Raw genomic sequence first — 17,110 nt, 5'->3', positions numbered from 1 at the left:
AATAAGCGCTTTATAATTATTAAAATACCTGTTTATTGTGGAGTACATGTAAATAGCTTAACTTTTAAGTGCAGAATTTTGGCTTCTGTTAAATGTAATATTTTATACATTAATCTAAAGACTGTGTTCAGACTTAATCAAGAAAAAAACGAGTCACTAACTGATTGAAGCTTTATTTGTGTCTGAAACATAACCATCTGTCACGTCTGTGTCTTCATAATCAAACTTGCCCTCTTCTCTCACCATCTCCAGTGCCCTTCACATGCCCTGCTGTCTTTCAGTGACCCCTACCGGACACGTTGTCTTTGTGGTGAGTGGTGACCCTCACTAGCACCAGTGCTGTGTTGTGTGATGATCCTCACCGGCCTCAGTGTCTTTGCAGTGACCCTTAGTTGCCCCAATGTGCTGCTGTGACCCTAGCTTGGCCCCATTATCTTGTGGTAATCGTCACTGGACCAAGTGTCATCCAGGTGACCTTCAACTGCCTCAGTGTCTCCAGTGTTTTGCAGTGACCCTTGCTGGCCCCAGTGTTTTGCAGTGATCCTTTTTTGGGTCCAATGTCTTGTGGTGACCCTCACCAGCCAGTGCTTTGCTTTAACCCTTGCCAGCCCTACTGTTTTGCGGTGATCCTTAATTGGTCCTAATTTCTTGCAGTGACCCTGACCAACACCTGTGTTTTGCAGTGACTCTTGCCTGCCCCATTGTTTTACAGTGACCCTTACTTGGCCCCGATATCTTGTGGTGACCCTCACCAGTGTCTTGCAGTGACCCTCACCAACCCCAGGGTTTTATGAGGACTTTCACCAATGCTCTTGTCTTATGGTAACCCTCACTGCCCCGTTGCCTTCTGGGTGACCCTCAATAATTCCAGTTTCTTCCAGTGACCCTCACAAGCCTCATTATCTTGCAGTGACTGGCCCCAGTGTTTTGTAGTAACCTTAACTGAGCCCCAGTGTCTTCTAGTGACTCTCACCAACCCTACTGTCTTGCAGTGACCCTCACTGACCCAGTGTCTTCTGTTGGCCAAAACCAGCAACATTGTCTTCTGGTGGCCCTCACTGGCCCCAGTCTCTTCTCATAATCCTCACCAGCACCACTGTCTTCTGGTGACCCTCACCGACCTCAGTGTTTTCCGGTGACCCTCACCGACCCCACTGTCTTCCAGTGACCCTCACAACCCTCATTGTCTCCTGTTGGCCCAAACCGGCCATATTGTCTTCCAGTGACCCTCAGTGTTTTGTGGTGACCCTCACAAGCTATAGTGTCCTTTACTTTCCTATAACTGGGTCTCTAGAGGCTTTTCCACTCTCTGTGTCACTGATATGTGGTGAAGGAATAAAAAATAAATAAATTAAACATTTAACACGTTGTTCACTTACATTCATGACCCATATAAATTTTATATGAACTTATTCTCATCTAGTCTTATTTATAGCAATTTCTTAACATCCTATGAACACATGCACAAGACAACCAGATCAGTGTCTTTCTCTCTCTTTTTCATAAAAGTCTACTGTGATCCTACTGTGTACCTGTAAGTGCATGAGCACAACTTTCTCCAAAAACCTCTTAATCGTTTTCTCAATCGCCCAAGTCGTCCAATTTTGGGAACCTTTAATCTGGAACATACATACACAAAATATGCATGAATGTTGACTGACAAGCATGCTACAATTAATTAATTATAATAAACCTATAATGACCACCATCCTGAGTGTCTGCACATGTGTGTGTGCATGCGTGTGTGTGTGTGTGTGATTTCAGCATATACCTTATTTCTTTGAGTGGCAGTTGTTGGACACACTTTTCATCAGTCCAGTCCATTTCCTCCTCAAACACACAAACACATTTCTAAACATTTTCAATCTCACAGATATATATATAAAAAAAAAATAACTAAAGAATTGTTTGTTATTTTAACTCTTGTATACTAACAATGACTAATAGTTAAAATATCCTTATTTAATTAATCAAACCAATCACACAAACACACAACCATCATTTGAAACAAATGTATAATGCAATATAAGCTCACTGCTGTGTTGCTGGTGGATGCATGAGGGTACATGTTTGGCAGCAGGTGGATCAGGTTATCCAGCAGGTGCTCAATCAAAGCATTACACTGCCCCTGTTCTTCAACCATGGTGGGGCCCAAAGGAATGCTGCACATGGAAATAACAAACACGTCACCTTACTAAATACACCACACACCCCATCTTTGTTTTATGACTGAATACACACATACAAACACTTACTGAAAAATGCTGGGTCCAAAAACTACTGACAAGTTTTTAGATGTCATAAGATTTAGATGACTCTCAGCAGCAACACGGGACAGGAAGAACATTAGGTAGCAGAGGATATTAAAATGTTCCTCTGGAAGACTGTTCAGCACGGTCCTCACAGCCTGATTCAGTTCTTCCTTTTGTGAATCTGCAAGATACAAGAATTCAGTAAGACTGAGTCCGCACTTTTAAATCTCTTTTGTTGTGCAGCAAGATCAAAAATGTTAACTCATCACCACCTCAACTTCTCTTACCCTTGAACACCTTCAGCAGCTGTGTTCTGTGTGGCTCTGGAATAAGTCCTCCAGGCAATTCCCTCAGGAAAACTTTCAATAAGGAGGCCAAAGCAAGAATATCCCAAGGGTCAAACTCTGGAAAGCCTCCTTCATCAAAACTTTTCCTCAGTTCCTTGCAGCGTTTCACTGAACCACAGGTTCTGAACAGGCCAATCTCACTGAGACCTAAACACAAACACACATTTTGCAAATACACATAACCACTACATACAAGTGACAAACACTGAGAAACACTATCAAACACTCACCATGCTTCTCCACAAACTCCACTATGTGTGTGAGCACCAGAGGAAGACCCTGCCTCATCTGTCCGCTCTTCCTCAGTCTGATGAGGGGCACACCGAACACGGCTCTTGGTGTTTCCACCTGCACAAGCCGAAGGTTCAGTAAAGAAGAAGAAAACTTTACTGGGCATTTATTGTTAGTAATCTGCTGTGTGCATATCGAATACTTACACACACTGATAAAACATCAATCGCTCCCATTTGCATGAAAGGATCGGGGTTTTTTTTCAGCAGCAGAGCCATCAACCAATCCGAGGAGAGTCCGAAGCCGTGGGTCAAAAACAGAAAAGGGTCAAAACCGGGAGTCCAAACAGAGTCAAAATCGAGCGTCAAAAACAGAAGGGAGTCAAAAACCGATTGTCAAAATACGAAGCAAATCCGAAGCCGATAGTCAAAGTCCAAAAACAAGTCAAAAACCGAAAAATAGCCTAAAATATCACTGTAAAAACTCGCTAAACGCACAAAAACACCAACCGCACAAATCGCCAAAACTCCCAACAGAGAATTCTACTAAGAATGTTCAGACACTTGTACTGCTCACGTCATAATTGCGCTCTGCTGATGATGGAGAATATTCTTAATGTAGTCTAACTGTGTTTAATTTACATTACTAAATGTGCATACATTAACATTTAAGACACTAAAATAAAATAAATATTAATGCACATTTTATAATACAGATATGCAAATAAATACGTGTCAACAGTGAATACCGCTACATATTGAATTTTATTTATCGACTAAAATATACATTTGCCAATAAATTTTTAATAACTTCAGTGAAGAATGTATCATAGGTCACATTAATTATAGGTAAACATTAATCCACAAACATCTACGTAAACAATATGTACAAACGTTAATTTTAATATATATTTTACAAGACACAAAGGCAAAACAAGAGAATTAAAACTATAATGGTAACACTTTATACTAAGGTTCTATTCGTTCACACCGGCTTACTATTGTTCACAAACGAGCAACAACAACAAAAAAAGTTCATTTTAGCATTTACTCATTCATTATTAAAATCAAGCTGTATGTGAACTAACAATGAACAGTTGTATTTTTATTAACTAAGGTTAACAGAGATCAATAAATATACTAGGCCGAATGCATTGCTAATGCATTAGCTGATGTTAAGTAATGAGACCTTACTGTAAAGTGCTACAAACTAAAAAAAGAAAAAAAAGAAAATAACTTTAATACAGGATTGGTTTCATCATTGTTCATTACATTAAAAAAAAGAAAGAAAAAAGAACATGAAGATTGTAAACATTAACACAGCATAAGAAATCGTGTTGAACACAGAATGAGAGACTTCATTGCACGTCTGAGACAGGCCGATTGGTCAAATACATGTTTGTGACCTTTGATTGAGACTAACTTGCACTGGAGTAAGTTGTGCAGTGTTTCCTACTATTTCAATAAACACCCATCCATATTTGTAGGACTTAATTCTAACTGGTTAAACTTTCTTTGTGGTACAGGTCTCATCATCCTTGCTTAATAATCCTAAAACTGCTTAAATAGTTGGTTGATTAAAATGATAACATTCCTAATAAATTAACAAATTAATGAGAAAACAATACATGATGTTTTAGTTTGAAGTACAAAGCAGATACAGACTCTACACATGAAGGGACTTATTTACGTACATGAAACAAATAAACTGTTACAGGTGCATCTGAGGAACCTCTGCCATTCAATTAATTTTGTACTTGTTTAATGCTGCATGTTTCTGACGTGAAGTTGAGCTTGAAGAGGACAGTCTGAGGTGTGGTGACATCAGCAACAGCTAACTCCTGTCCATCAGCCAATCCCAGCTCTTCAACACACACACAAATCATATTATTTAAAAATCATGACATTTATAAAGAGGATAATGTTGGGAATTCAATTTAAACTGTGCTTTCGTGTTTCTCATGACTGGAAAACATCTCATTTACATTACATTTATTCACTTAGCTGAAGCTTTTATCTAAAGCGACTTACAATTGCTATATATGTCAAGTGGTTGCACGCCTCTGAAGCAACTAGGGGTTAAGTGTCTTGCTCAGGGACACATTGGTGTCTCACAGTGGATTCGAACCTGGGTCTCTCACACCAAAGGCATGTGTCTTATCCACTGTGCTAACACCATGCCCCTTTCATCCCCCATCTCACCTTTTAAAGTTTTGCAGAGATTGGGTCTTGTTCTTTCTTCAATTGAGGCAATGCTCTGAAGTACACAAATAAAAACTTATTATTTAAGGAGTGCAAAAAAATCAATAAACAGCACTATATTCAGAAGTTTAGCATATTACTACTGTTAATGTAGGGGGCAATTACCTGCAGGTAGAGTGTTTTATTTTTGCCTTCAAGTGTTGCAGTGATAGCTGGGGACTTCATTTGACTAAAAACAGTTTTAAATTCAAGTAGATCAGTATTTATGAATCATTTGCAGTGAGAGAGAGTTAATGGGAATGGTGTACTTACAGAGAAGCATTCTCAGTCAGATACTCCAGCACCTCCTGCAGCTTTGCAGATGGTGGGAACTGTAGTTTTTGAGGAACCTGACTACATGCTGTACAGTTTTCCTGTCAATTATAACAGGCAACAGCTGGGATCATTTCACTTCTTTTACTTTCAAAAAGCTGAATCTCTTTAAAGAGACTTTACAGATAAAAGATTAAAAATGTCATCGTTACCTTTCGCTCGGCTTCAAAAGTATAAGTATACAATCCATCCACATCATTAAAAACCAGATAGTTATTCAATGGGAGATATGCGCTGAAAGAAAACAGGCATAAACAAATAAATTAAGGGCTAGATTAGGTTACTAGTAAAATGTTATAAATATACATTTTGCACATTTTAGGTTAAATGTTTCAGTAATGTGGCTTGGTTCATTAAATCTAAACACAAAACTTTTAAACAGTAAATTTACTAGCCATGAAACAAACTTGAAATGTCAAAATGTCAGAGATGGAATCAAAACATATAGATGATTCACCTTGTAGCAATTTTAAAAACTTCTGTGGCGCAAGCAGCTGAAAACAGGAAAATAATTACAATTCAACTACATAAATTGAGAATTAAACAAACAAAAACTAAGGGAGGAAATTAGTTGTTTCCTCTCAGGTTCGATCCATACCAGCAATGACTGCATTTGTAGATGCAACAGCAGGGATGATTCGTTTAACCACACCTGAAAGAAAAGCATGAACATCTTAGAACTACAGTCTATAAGAAAGCACTCTTGAAGTCTCTCAGATACATCAGTCCCTCCGGCTTTACCTTGAGTGAGTCTGTAGGTGACACCAGTGATATTATACTCAGCTGCTCTCTTTAAAGACTCCTGGAACACCCACTGAACATGCTCTGGGTTATCACCATCCAGACCAACAGCATCTGCAGACACACAACAATCACATGGCAACATAGAGCTATTTAATGCATCTGCAAAAATTACAGAGTCATATGAAACCCTAAAAAAGAAATATATATAAATATATTTTAAACACCTCCAAAGGGTTTGTCTTTGGGCCACTGCAGCACTCTCACGTACTCTATACAGTGCTCTGGTAGCCGAGGCATTGAAGCAATAGTGCACATTGGGAAAGTGATCTGAAGAGAACAGACAAAAGCAGAGTCACTTCATCTCAGCAATACGAGTGATGTACAATTGTTTGGTCACAGCAAACCCTTCATTTACAGTGATGAATGGAATTAACAGTGTGTGAGGGTGAGACTACAGTACTTGTGGTGGGTAAAGCTCCAGTGTGCAGTCTATACAAGCTGTCATTCCCGGCAGGATGACTCTTGCATTCCCTTTAAAGCCCTCTGTCCCTCCATCTATCAGAGGAATGATAGAGCTTGGATCCAAAACTTCATCTTCATAAGTGAGCAGGGACAACTGAAGAGAAACCACACCAACTACAGTTAAATCAAAACATGTCTGTCAGGGCTTATAGCTATTGTGGCAGACCATATAACGGTTACTACAATACTGCATATTTCTTTTTACAACCACAGACTAGTCAGCTAGGAGCCCTAAGTGTAGGCTTAAATAAAATTAAATGCACAAAGAAGAAAAGGGTTTGCGATGAAATTTCACTGGCAAAAGAAAGTACCGCATTTAAATTACTTTACAACAGCAAAACTATTTTACAGATAATTTTAGTACGGTTACAAGTGCTTCTACAGCATTAAGCAAAAACCTTTCAGGGTTTCATTCACAATAAAGACCTGCTGGCTGCACATTATCCCACTTATTCACAAACTAATACTTTAAGATATTTAACATAAAAACTACCGTATTTTCCGGACTATAAGTCGCACTTTTTTCATAGTTTGGCTGGTCCTGCGACTTATAGTCAGGTGCGAGTTATTTATCAAAATTAATTTGACTTGAACCTAGAGAAATGAACTAAAAAGGAACCAAGAGAAAACATTACAGTCTACAGCCGCGAGAGGGCGCTCTACGCTGCTCTGTGCTCCTGTAGTCGTACCACTGTGCAGCATAGAGCGCCCTCTCGCGGCTGTAGACTGTAATGTTTTCTCTTGGTTCTAAATAAATGCTACTTATAGTCCGAAAAATACGGGCAAATCAAATACAATACAATTCAGAGTAAAAATAAAAAATTAAATATCTGTAAATACAAATATTACAGATGAGGGGGAAAAATTACTGCATGGATTGGCCGTTAATGGTTAGAAAGGGGGCAGTGTAGTTTTAGTGTAGTGCTGGTAGTTTTAATGCATTATTTAGCAAATATTTGTTTGACTTTTGATTAATTCCAAATTAGATTTCAAAGTTGAATGCATGATGTATCAGAACTGACCAGCATCCCATTGATCCAGCGCCGAGCAATGATTGAGTCCAGCCCACAAACAATTATATGAAACTCTACAGGGCAAATAAGAAATATTCATAGATCAGATAACAGACTCTATAAATACTTCACAGAGATGGTTTAAGATACGATGAAAGAATCTACACTCACGTCTATAAAACGAAGCATCGAAATCCTGAATTTTTTTAAAATGTCTGAAATCTAATTAAGAAAATACAATATTTGTTTCATTCACAGAGATGTTAAGCATGTGTGTTCAACACGTCAGTAAGTGTAAAGTCATAGTCACAGCATTATTTTAAAGGATACGGTACAACATTACAACCAGGAACACGCTGGTTTATAAACTCAGCTGCCACATCTGCTTTAGATCGTCCAACATCTTTAGACCTTAAAGACAAAATGAAATAATGTAGGTGCTGACAAATGAGGATATCGGTTTTAAAATGCAGACATTCATACCTAAAGAGGAACTGTCTGTTGAGGTTGGAGACATCAATGATGTCCATATCCACAACATGAATATGACGAAAACCTGACAGAGCCTTAACAAAAAAAAAGTATTATCAACAAGTTTTCACCAAGTTAAAAAATCAGGGACTGGATTGAAAAATATATAGAGAGACCTTACCAGGTTTTTCAGTAGTTCACAGCCAAGACCCCCAGCTCCAATGACCAGGATTTTGCATGTTTCCAACAGAAACTGTAATGTCTTTTAATATGATGAAATATGTTAAAAATAAATATATATATAGTAACTTAATAATATAAAAAGTACTAAAAAGCTAGCAAAATTGTCCAATTGATTTCTGACCTCCTCACTAGGTTCAAAGTCTGGGTGTGTGAAGGGGCCAGTTCTCTCCAGGAACTTCTGCACATGACTCCAGCGACCATCCCAGTCACCAACACCACAACTTTCAACTGCCATGCTAGCAAAAAAAATACCAAAATATACTTAAGATACATGCAACAACCACCAGAATTTAAAACAATAATAATTGCCTACACTTAACAACCCAAAATAAAGAAACATAATATATATATGGCTCTGATTTCTCAATGAAATATTTGATACACAACATTTGACTCAAATTGTTTTAACTGTGAAGCAGTGGTTTTATTAAGTGGTGTCGATACAGTAATCTTACTTGAACCCCGTGCAGCACAGTTAATACAAAACTGCAACTTACTAGGATAACATAAAGAATGCGACAATAAAAAAAATACAATTAAATTGATAATAACATTTTTTCTTGAACACAGACCAGACCTAATGAAGACCATTACTGCACGCCATACAGTAAGGTTACATTTTATAAGATGCCTTGAAGGTTATTAAAAAAGCCTATCGACATAACACTTCTATATTATGTGTGCTGCTAATATCTTGCCCTTCACAAATAAAAATCCGATTAATCCTTAGTTTCTTGTTACTTTGTCCGCTTTGTTTACAAGTCAAATGCAGGATGAATTGTCACAGTCCCTATGCTAAGCAATCCTCAAACCTGCAGCCAGCTCTTAGCATTTCATCACTAACTTCTCAGTCAGCGCCGCTATTCTCCTTCTTTTCTTCTCCCTAAAAAGAAGAAACGAGAGAAGGTTCAAACAAGCCTGCACACGACCACATATCCGTGTAATAACGTTGTAATAAGTTTATCTGCGCTCATCGTTCATTCTGCGGCACTCACGTCTCTTCTCCATCCGCCATACTTTCAGCGTCCCATTCCTACCCATCCTGCTTTGCGGCGGCGAATCTGTCTGTCTGCAAGTTCACTATTCGAGTTCACGTCCAAATCCTCGCCACTGGACTTGGAGGCTTTTTTTTCTTTTACTGTCTATGATTGGAGGCCTGTAACCCACTTCAAACGCCATTTAATTTAGCAGGAAGACTTTTTCTTTGCAGATTTAAGCATGTTGGAGGGATGAAGCACAGCGCCAGTGTTTTTTTTTTTTTTTTTTTTACAATTCGACATTAAATATTATGGTTATCTGAAAAAGGTCTAATAATATAAAATATGTATGCAATGACCATGAAAATCACAATGGCTGGAGCTTTTATTTTATTTTATTTTATTCAGATTTTATGTTTTTATGTTTAGTTTTCTATTAAACAGTTAATAAAATGGTTTAACTGAGAGACTATGATATAATATGGAAATATTAGCCATTTATATTAGCCAATATTCATTGTAAAAATATTTTATATGAATATATGACAAATTATACAACAAATTTAAATATATAATAAATAAATAAATATATATATATATATATATATATATATATATATATATATATATATATATTTTTTCCAGATGTGTTTTGTGGTTACCAACATAACATGATTTCTCAGTCTTTCTATTATCAGTATTTCTGATATTCTTAAGGTTAATAAAGCAATCTTTGTTTCTAGCAAAGACCAAAGGAAAAAATAAGAGACATAAATAGAATTCACTTTCACGGAAACAAACATAAGTATATCAAGATGAATATTGAACTGTTGATGCATTACATCTTATGATTATTTTATTACATGTATTAGATTGTTTGATTTTAATTTTAAGTTAGAGATTAATGTTTACAAGAGCTTCAAACCCAGAAACCTTAATTCAAAATAACAATTTCTTACACAAAAAGACACATCTGTTTATCTGAAATCATATCATAATGCTGATTTGTTAAACTATCTTTCATTTTTATTCTTCTTCAAAATGTATTTTATTTGCTTTTGAATGTCAAAACTCATTTATAACCAGAAAACAACCCCATTCAATTTGTTACAAATTATAACCAGCAAGGTAAATGATACTTTATAGGTTCAACACCCTTAAAAACGTTATTATATTTTAATTACATAATTATAGGACACATCTTATAAAAATCTTTTTTTTTTTAATCAAAAGTTGTTGTTTTTTAGCAAAATGTCCAGCTATTTTAATGCTTTTCTTTACTAGGGTTTCAAATACCAGTGCTAAACCTTCATTTGGTTCATACCAGTGAGAAGGATTTTCACAAGGTCTCAAAGTGCTTTTCTTTATCTGTGAGTGAATGCTTTTTGTACCCTGACCCTCTGACAAGCACTTCTCATGCCTAACCTACTCCCAGCACTGTGCAACAAGGCTGATGTTTGAGTCCCAGACTAGTATATAAACATGTATTACTGTGCTATTAAACAAGAAAACCTGAAATAAATTAGATTATGCCATGTCAACACTACTTGTGTGTTTTAACAGCATAGCTAATGAAAATGAAGTCACCTGTCTTTGAAATAAAACTCATACTCATACACACACCTGTTGCCTCCTACAACTGCAGCACACACCATTTCTCAGTTTGTATAACCCCCTTTAAACCAGAATTAATGTACACAAGTGTCTGGTGATGATGGAAACAGCCCTAAAACTACAGTTATGTTAATTACACTGATTGAACGAGTCTAGCGTCACTCTCTCACGGTAATAACATTATCTGACTAAACTAGATTTGGAAATGGTCCAAATAAAATAATCTAATCAATTGATTAACCATCTTTGGGAATGAGTATGTAGCAAAGGACTGTTGCTGAGTGCGGTCATCCAATCCTGTTTTGCGGGGATCTTGCGTTCTTCAGACTCCCATCCCACTTTTACTCATGAAAGAGTCGTGGCTGGCAGGCCAGGCAGTAGATAATTAGTTAGCTACTATTCGACAGCAGGCTTAACCAGGTCAATCCGGCCTGTGGATACTTCAACATTTCTCCATTTTCTACCCACACAGACCAGCGTGGTGTGTAAACGCATGCTCTAGATAGCACACATTAGCGCGTCTTTAGTGCAGTTTGCATTGCATCGGATAGTTTCGCACAGCTTGAGCTTCGTGCTACAGAAAGCGCTTTACAGCAGCAGCAGACACCTGGAGTTCAGCTGCAAAACGCCAGCACCTTGGTTTTCAAATACACTTGCAGTTTGGGATAGCACAAGTCTCTCAATCTGTGTGCAGAATGGCGAGACCTTCAAGGTAAGCGTGTTTTGTTTGTCTCTTGCTGTACAGCAATCGCAGGTTGGCACATGAAGCGATCTGTATGTAGGTATCTCCATGTTTGCTAAATGCTAAGTGGCTAAACAGCTTTTTCTACGCGTGTTTACACTGCGATCCAAACCAGCTAAAATAACACGTAAACACGTAGCTTTCCATCTCTTTATACACGTATAGATATATTTTCATTAAATCGTGGCTACATCGGTTTCTGCATCCACGACGTACGTATGCTAACCGCAAGCAGCCAGCATCAAGTCAAAAAAAAAGCGGGATAGTAGTTCATGCTGGTGGCTAATTAATAATATGCAAAACAAGGAGCTAGCCATCGCCCAAAAAACAAAAAAAAAAACACTCGCTTTATGATTATCTTATAATTTGGCGAAAATGTGTAACGTAAAGCGGTGTAAGTTTGAGGTGTTTTCCCCAGTTAGCCCCGTGAGCTCAGTGTTAGTTTATCGGCGGCGTGTGTTTGAGCAGCGCAGCGCGCGCCATTACTTCACACACACACCACTCGAGACGTTTCTCCTGCGAACTTGTGTTTTTAATTAATGCACTTTGGGTTCGGATCTGGTTTCAGTCAGAAGCCAATGACCTTAAGTATTTAACCAATAAACGTGTTTACGTTTCGCGATAAATATATGTATTTAAACGCACCCAACCTTGTTTTCGTAACATTAGCGTTTGATAAGAGCCAATGAGCTCAAGTGACGTTAACACTAGCAACATGTTTTTCATCTGTCAGACTGTATTTTTTAGTAAATATGCGAGTTTGGGAGGGAATATTGTTCTCGTCGGTATAATTTATGGACCGAGGAGGTCTTGTAGGCAGTGGATATAATGTGACCTGCAGGGCCTGTAGTTCAGTGCCCCTATCCGAGCACAGAGTCCCTCCCAATCTATGGTCCCTCCCCACACTGCTGCTGTTGGCATGGGGATTAACCTGCTCCAACATGACACCCCGTCTCCTCTGCCCCTTCACTTAAGATGCACTGCTTTAAATAAGAGGAGTGACAGCTCTGCTGCCAAAGGGTTTTCACACAATAAAAAAATAAATAGTTTTTGTTTTTTTTAGCCTGGAGATATTATTATAAAAGTTATTAAAAAAAGTTATTTAATCAGGTTGTTTAAACTTTTTTTTTTTTTTGCAACAACCTGCCAACTCTTTGAGTTCAGACAAATAAATAATAATAAAAAATACACAAAACTTCAATCAGAGCTAAATGCTTTATTGTTCCTCCATTTACAATATAATGTACTAGAATAGGCCTCTGCATCATTCATTATTATTTTATGATTATTGACATTAAAATGTAATCACTGAAGCATGTAAATGTATTAATATTGTATTGACATAAAAATATTCATATAGATTGAAGACCCCGGATGTGAACTAACTTTAGGTCATAGATAATAAATGATTTATAAACACATGCTGCTGCATGTTATCTTGTGGGTCGTTTACTTTTTCTTTCATGTTCTTTGTGCACAGGAATAAAAGGGTTGTTGACTATGCACAATTCCAGGAGTCTGATGATGCAGGTAAGCTCCTCTAATGCAAATATTTATACTGTTGCATGCATCACCATTGTGTTTCCAACTTTACAGATTTCCCACAGTCAAGTCAGAGAGATTTTAAAAATGTTTTCCTCCAGGTTTGAAAAAATCACGAAAATGCTTAAAATAAAAAATGATGGGAAAAGTGCTCTAATTAATGTTAAATAATGACACCGTGCTGCATTAATAGTTTAGTAGTTTGTGCTTTGAAGTTGTGCTGTTTTCTAACCTGATTCAACTGAATGACTTTATACAGATGAGGAATATGCAAAAGAATCGGATCGGCCTGAGAAAACCTCTGTAAAACGCAGGTCAGTCTGTTTGAATAATTATAATATTGTTCAATATTAATATGTAGCATCTGAGATAGAAATAAATAATTACTATCTTATGTAGGCAATTTCCATGCTTTTTTTTAATGTATTTATTTAAATTCATGTATTTCCTCAGAATTATTTTAAATACCCTTAAAAATGCTGTATTTCTTCTCATGTAGTAGTGATGATTCTCGAATCAAGGACCACAAAAGTAAGTAACTCTTATATTACCTCTTTGCAATTATTTTATATTAGGATTTAACATTTAAATATTTTATTTTTAAATACTTATTGAATATTCTATCAAAATGCTTCCCCCTCACCATATTCTAGAGGATTTAAGTGATGATGACAATGACTATGGGGAAGATGAGGAAGAGGAGGATGATGGTGGTGACAGTGATTTTGATGCTAAAGAGGCCAGCAGGGGGAGACGGACAACAGCTAAACGGAAAAGGGCTGCAGGTATTACCAATATAAACACTGAATTACTGCTTCATTCATGACGTAAAGTTGTGTTGTCATGTTTGATAATATTAATGGTACAAACTACTTTCTGTGCAGCCTTGTAAATGTTTTTATGTTACAGGTTCTTCATCAAATTATAAATATATTATATTAAATTTAAGTTAAATCAAAATAATGGCTTGTATTGTTCTAGTGGTCATCTGTGTTATTTTAGTATCATTGATGACACTTATACTTATATATATTATATGGTTTTAGTTAACATTATTAAAACTGATCGCAATTAAGTAAATATTGTTTCAAGTTTTTTGTCAATTAATTATTCAGATAGTAAGCAGTAAAAATGTAAGCATCCCAAATAAGGGAAACATTGTTTTGCTTGACTTGTAATGTATAATGTTAAATAAAAACCCCACATCACAAACTTTACAGTCAGTAGGCAGTGATTAATATCTATCTATTTAAACTCTATGCAATATCTATCTATTGTAAGAGCTTCATTCGCTCTTTATGCTATTAAAATGCAATTTTGTTCTTGTATTCCTCTTTACATAGTCAGCCTGCTCTCGTCTGTAATGTTGCCACTCTAATTAACTAGCTTTTATTCACTTAAGCAAAACCGCAGTAACATTTTCATGCCTGTGTTTGTGAGTTGTTTATGAATTTTGCATATTAATGTAGAGTTAACAAACCTTCAGCTTGGGTTAATTAACCATGCATCTGCTCTTTTGACGCAAGATGACAGTGATGATGATGGGAAGGTTGTGAGGAAGAAGGGCCGGCAGGTGCGGCAGGCTGCCACTAAAGCTGCATCCAAACAGAGGGAGATTCTTCTTGGGGATGGAGGAAGTGAGGATGAGGAGGGAGAGGAAGAGGAGGAGGAAGATGACAGTGACGTTTACACTGGGGGTATGTAGAGCCAAAATATTTACCTTAGATGATCGGTAACATTGAGATACTGGTTGCTTTCATTCATACTTCTCTCTTCTGCTCATAGAGGATTCAGGCAGTGATGAAGACTTCATGGTTGAGGATGACGATGATGACAGCGATTATGGGCGACCCAAACGGAAGAACTCAAAAGTGAGCCGGAGAAGCAAAGACAAGAAATCCCCTAAACCCAAGTTAAGGGCTTCAGGTAAAGCCACCCATAATCCTCCCATCAGAACGGTCGCCTGTAATACCCTCCTAGTTAATCACTTCCTGCTCAAATTAATTAAGAACTTCCTCCAGATGCCTTTAACCGTCACAGTTACAGTAATCGAGTCTATTATCTTCTCCCAGTGACCCGAGGGCCCAAGAAGAGGAGAGGGAAACGTCAGACGAAGGTGAAGAGGGTTGTGAAGAAGGCCTCGCCTAAAGCTGAAGATGAAGAGATCGAGAGCAACAAGGAGGAGGAGGAGGAAGAGGACAAAGCACAAAAGGAAGACAGAAAGGAGTCGCCCGCCCCCAAGAAGACACAGGATGATGAAAGCGGCGCAGAAGGAGAGGAAAACAATGACAACGGAGAAAAGGAGGAGGAGAAGGAGAATGAGAACGAGAACGAGAATGAGAACGAGAAGGAGGAAAAGGACGATGTTTCTGAGGAGGAAGCTCCATCAGGCGAAGACTGAGCTCTTTCGCTTCCTGGTGAACGTGTCTGTTATCTGTTTTTTCTTAACGAGGAGCAGTAGGATTTAATTCCCACAATACTCAAAGAGTGTTTTTCGAATGTTTGCTATGTCCCTCAGCTTGTAAATACCATATCTCAAAAAACGAAATCTGTAAAGTATCCTTACACCCATCCTAAATCTGTACGGTTTGGCCTCCTAATCCCGAAATGTGGACTTTCATATTAATATTTATCAATGTTTCAATTATAGCTTTGCCAAAACCGTTTAGTTACAGCTGATTTGCCCAAACAATACAGATTTTACTGTAGGCGCTGTAGTTTACTTTCGGGCACCTTCAGATTTTTCCAAATGCATTTGAAAAGAACGCAACCGCTTGTTAATTCCCAAACAAAACATTTTTGTGACTTTTAATGTACATGATCTCATCCCAGCTGCGTCGACCGGTGAAAAAACCACAGGCTTATAATGAACACATACGCTTGTCGTCATGAGCTGCACTGGGTTGTTGTGGCTGCAGTTCAGTCATGTGATTTCCTTGTTACATAGCTCTAGTACGCTACTTTCTCCCACTTTCCGTGCAGTTATTTCTTGATTCAGTCTAGTAAATCATAATATTTCTGTCTGAGCATTTGAACTAAGATGACTTTTTCTATGGTTGTATTGAGCCTCTTTCATGGCTGGCATGCTTTCATGTACGTGGTGCGAAGTACGTCGGTGGGCGGAGTCTCGGGCTCCGATGTAAACATTCAGGATGAGTGATGTCAGAAGTGAGCTAGTGAAAACCTTATTATTGACCTCTGTGATGCTTCATGTGTGCATTTTTTAAAGAATATTTGACGCTTATAGATGCCTTTTTTAAATGAGCGGTCCGTTGAGCCGTTAGAATGGTAAAAACAAGCTGAAATCAGTGCACACCATCCATAGCTTTCTCAGCTGCATATGACCATTTTTATTGCTTGTATCTCCATCCTAATCTGTAGCCTTTCAGTCTATATCATAATTTATCCAAAATAAATGTTTGTTTTAATTACGCTATTCTGATTTTTGTAAAATTTGTTTTACAAGGAAAAAATAAAATGTATCTTTAAAGAAATCTAGTAGTTGGTTGACTCGTTCTTCACTTTTTTTTTTCTTTTTTTTTTACGGCATAAATGTTTGTTAGACTGTAATGGAAATGTCATCATGATGTTTTACTAGCTTCTTTCAGATTAAAAACTGACATCCAGATGTTTTCTTCAAGTGCTGGATGAATACAGTTGAATTACAGCTCCTTCCTGAGTTCTTACAGGTTTGAAGAAGATTGATCTCTGATGTGCAGCTGTGTTGTATGTTTGCACAGTTCCTTAAGATATGCTATATACTTTATTTTCTAACCAATTCTGTACATCCCAGGATGGCTGAAAATAGTATCACACATGAAATCAAAGCAATATCTTGA

The 17,110-nt window shown here is 37.4% G+C and overlaps 3 protein-coding genes across 5 annotated transcripts; 1 reads left to right on the top strand and 2 right to left on the bottom strand.

The window, feature by feature from the left end:
* Window positions 1-35: 35 nt before the first annotated feature.
* LOC113069101 (protein FAM13A-like) lies at window positions 36-3,570 on the bottom strand. The gene is made up of 8 exons (XM_026242078.1): window positions 3,037-3,570; window positions 2,830-2,947; window positions 2,540-2,746; window positions 2,256-2,433; window positions 2,036-2,162; window positions 1,772-1,830; window positions 1,533-1,619; window positions 36-1,317 (listed from the first exon to the last, which is right to left on the bottom strand). Exons 1-8 carry the CDS (start codon window positions 3,106-3,108, stop codon window positions 1,269-1,271), a joined length of 897 nt encoding a protein of 298 aa, XP_026097863.1. The 5' UTR covers window positions 3,109-3,570; the 3' UTR covers window positions 36-1,268.
* Window positions 3,571-3,575: 5 nt separating this feature from the next.
* On the bottom strand, window positions 3,576-9,466 carry LOC113069100 (NEDD8-activating enzyme E1 catalytic subunit-like). 2 transcript variants are annotated; one of them, XM_026242077.1, is made up of 18 exons: window positions 9,392-9,466; window positions 9,209-9,279; window positions 8,518-8,632; window positions 8,335-8,415; window positions 8,166-8,248; window positions 8,013-8,093; window positions 7,854-7,897; window positions 7,692-7,756; window positions 6,608-6,763; window positions 6,372-6,474; window positions 6,145-6,258; window positions 6,002-6,055; window positions 5,861-5,897; window positions 5,556-5,637; window positions 5,344-5,444; window positions 5,197-5,260; window positions 5,032-5,086; window positions 3,576-4,693 (listed from the first exon to the last, which is right to left on the bottom strand). In XM_026242077.1, exons 2-18 carry the CDS (start codon window positions 9,226-9,228, stop codon window positions 4,575-4,577), a joined length of 1,374 nt encoding a protein of 457 aa, XP_026097862.1. In that variant the 5' UTR covers window positions 9,229-9,279; window positions 9,392-9,466; the 3' UTR covers window positions 3,576-4,574. The 2 variants fall into 2 exon arrangements, with proteins under 2 accessions (XP_026097862.1, XP_026097861.1); XM_026242076.1 differs by having other exon boundaries at window positions 9,241-9,279; window positions 9,392-9,449.
* Window positions 9,467-11,318: 1,852 nt separating this feature from the next.
* On the top strand, window positions 11,319-16,765 carry LOC113069099 (nuclear ubiquitous casein and cyclin-dependent kinase substrate 1-like). 2 transcript variants are annotated; one of them, XM_026242074.1, is made up of 8 exons: window positions 11,319-11,699; window positions 13,210-13,259; window positions 13,531-13,585; window positions 13,774-13,802; window positions 13,925-14,056; window positions 14,798-14,968; window positions 15,057-15,197; window positions 15,344-16,765. In XM_026242074.1, the coding sequence occupies exons 1-8, from the start codon at window positions 11,683-11,685 to the stop codon at window positions 15,670-15,672; spliced, it is 924 nt and encodes a 307-aa protein (XP_026097859.1). In that variant the 5' UTR covers window positions 11,319-11,682; the 3' UTR covers window positions 15,673-16,765. The 2 variants fall into 2 exon arrangements, with proteins under 2 accessions (XP_026097859.1, XP_026097858.1); XM_026242073.1 differs by having other exon boundaries at window positions 11,321-11,699; window positions 13,771-13,802; window positions 15,344-16,761.
* The last annotated feature ends 345 nt before the right edge of the window (window positions 16,766-17,110 follow it).

This window comes from Carassius auratus, unplaced genomic scaffold (genome assembly GCF_003368295.1).
Source record: "Carassius auratus strain Wakin unplaced genomic scaffold, ASM336829v1 scaf_tig00000876, whole genome shotgun sequence".
Lineage (NCBI taxonomy): Eukaryota > Metazoa > Chordata > Actinopteri > Cypriniformes > Cyprinidae > Carassius > Carassius auratus.
The sequence above is the reverse complement of the archived record's forward strand: the minus strand, read 5'-3'. Positions and strand labels throughout refer to the sequence as shown.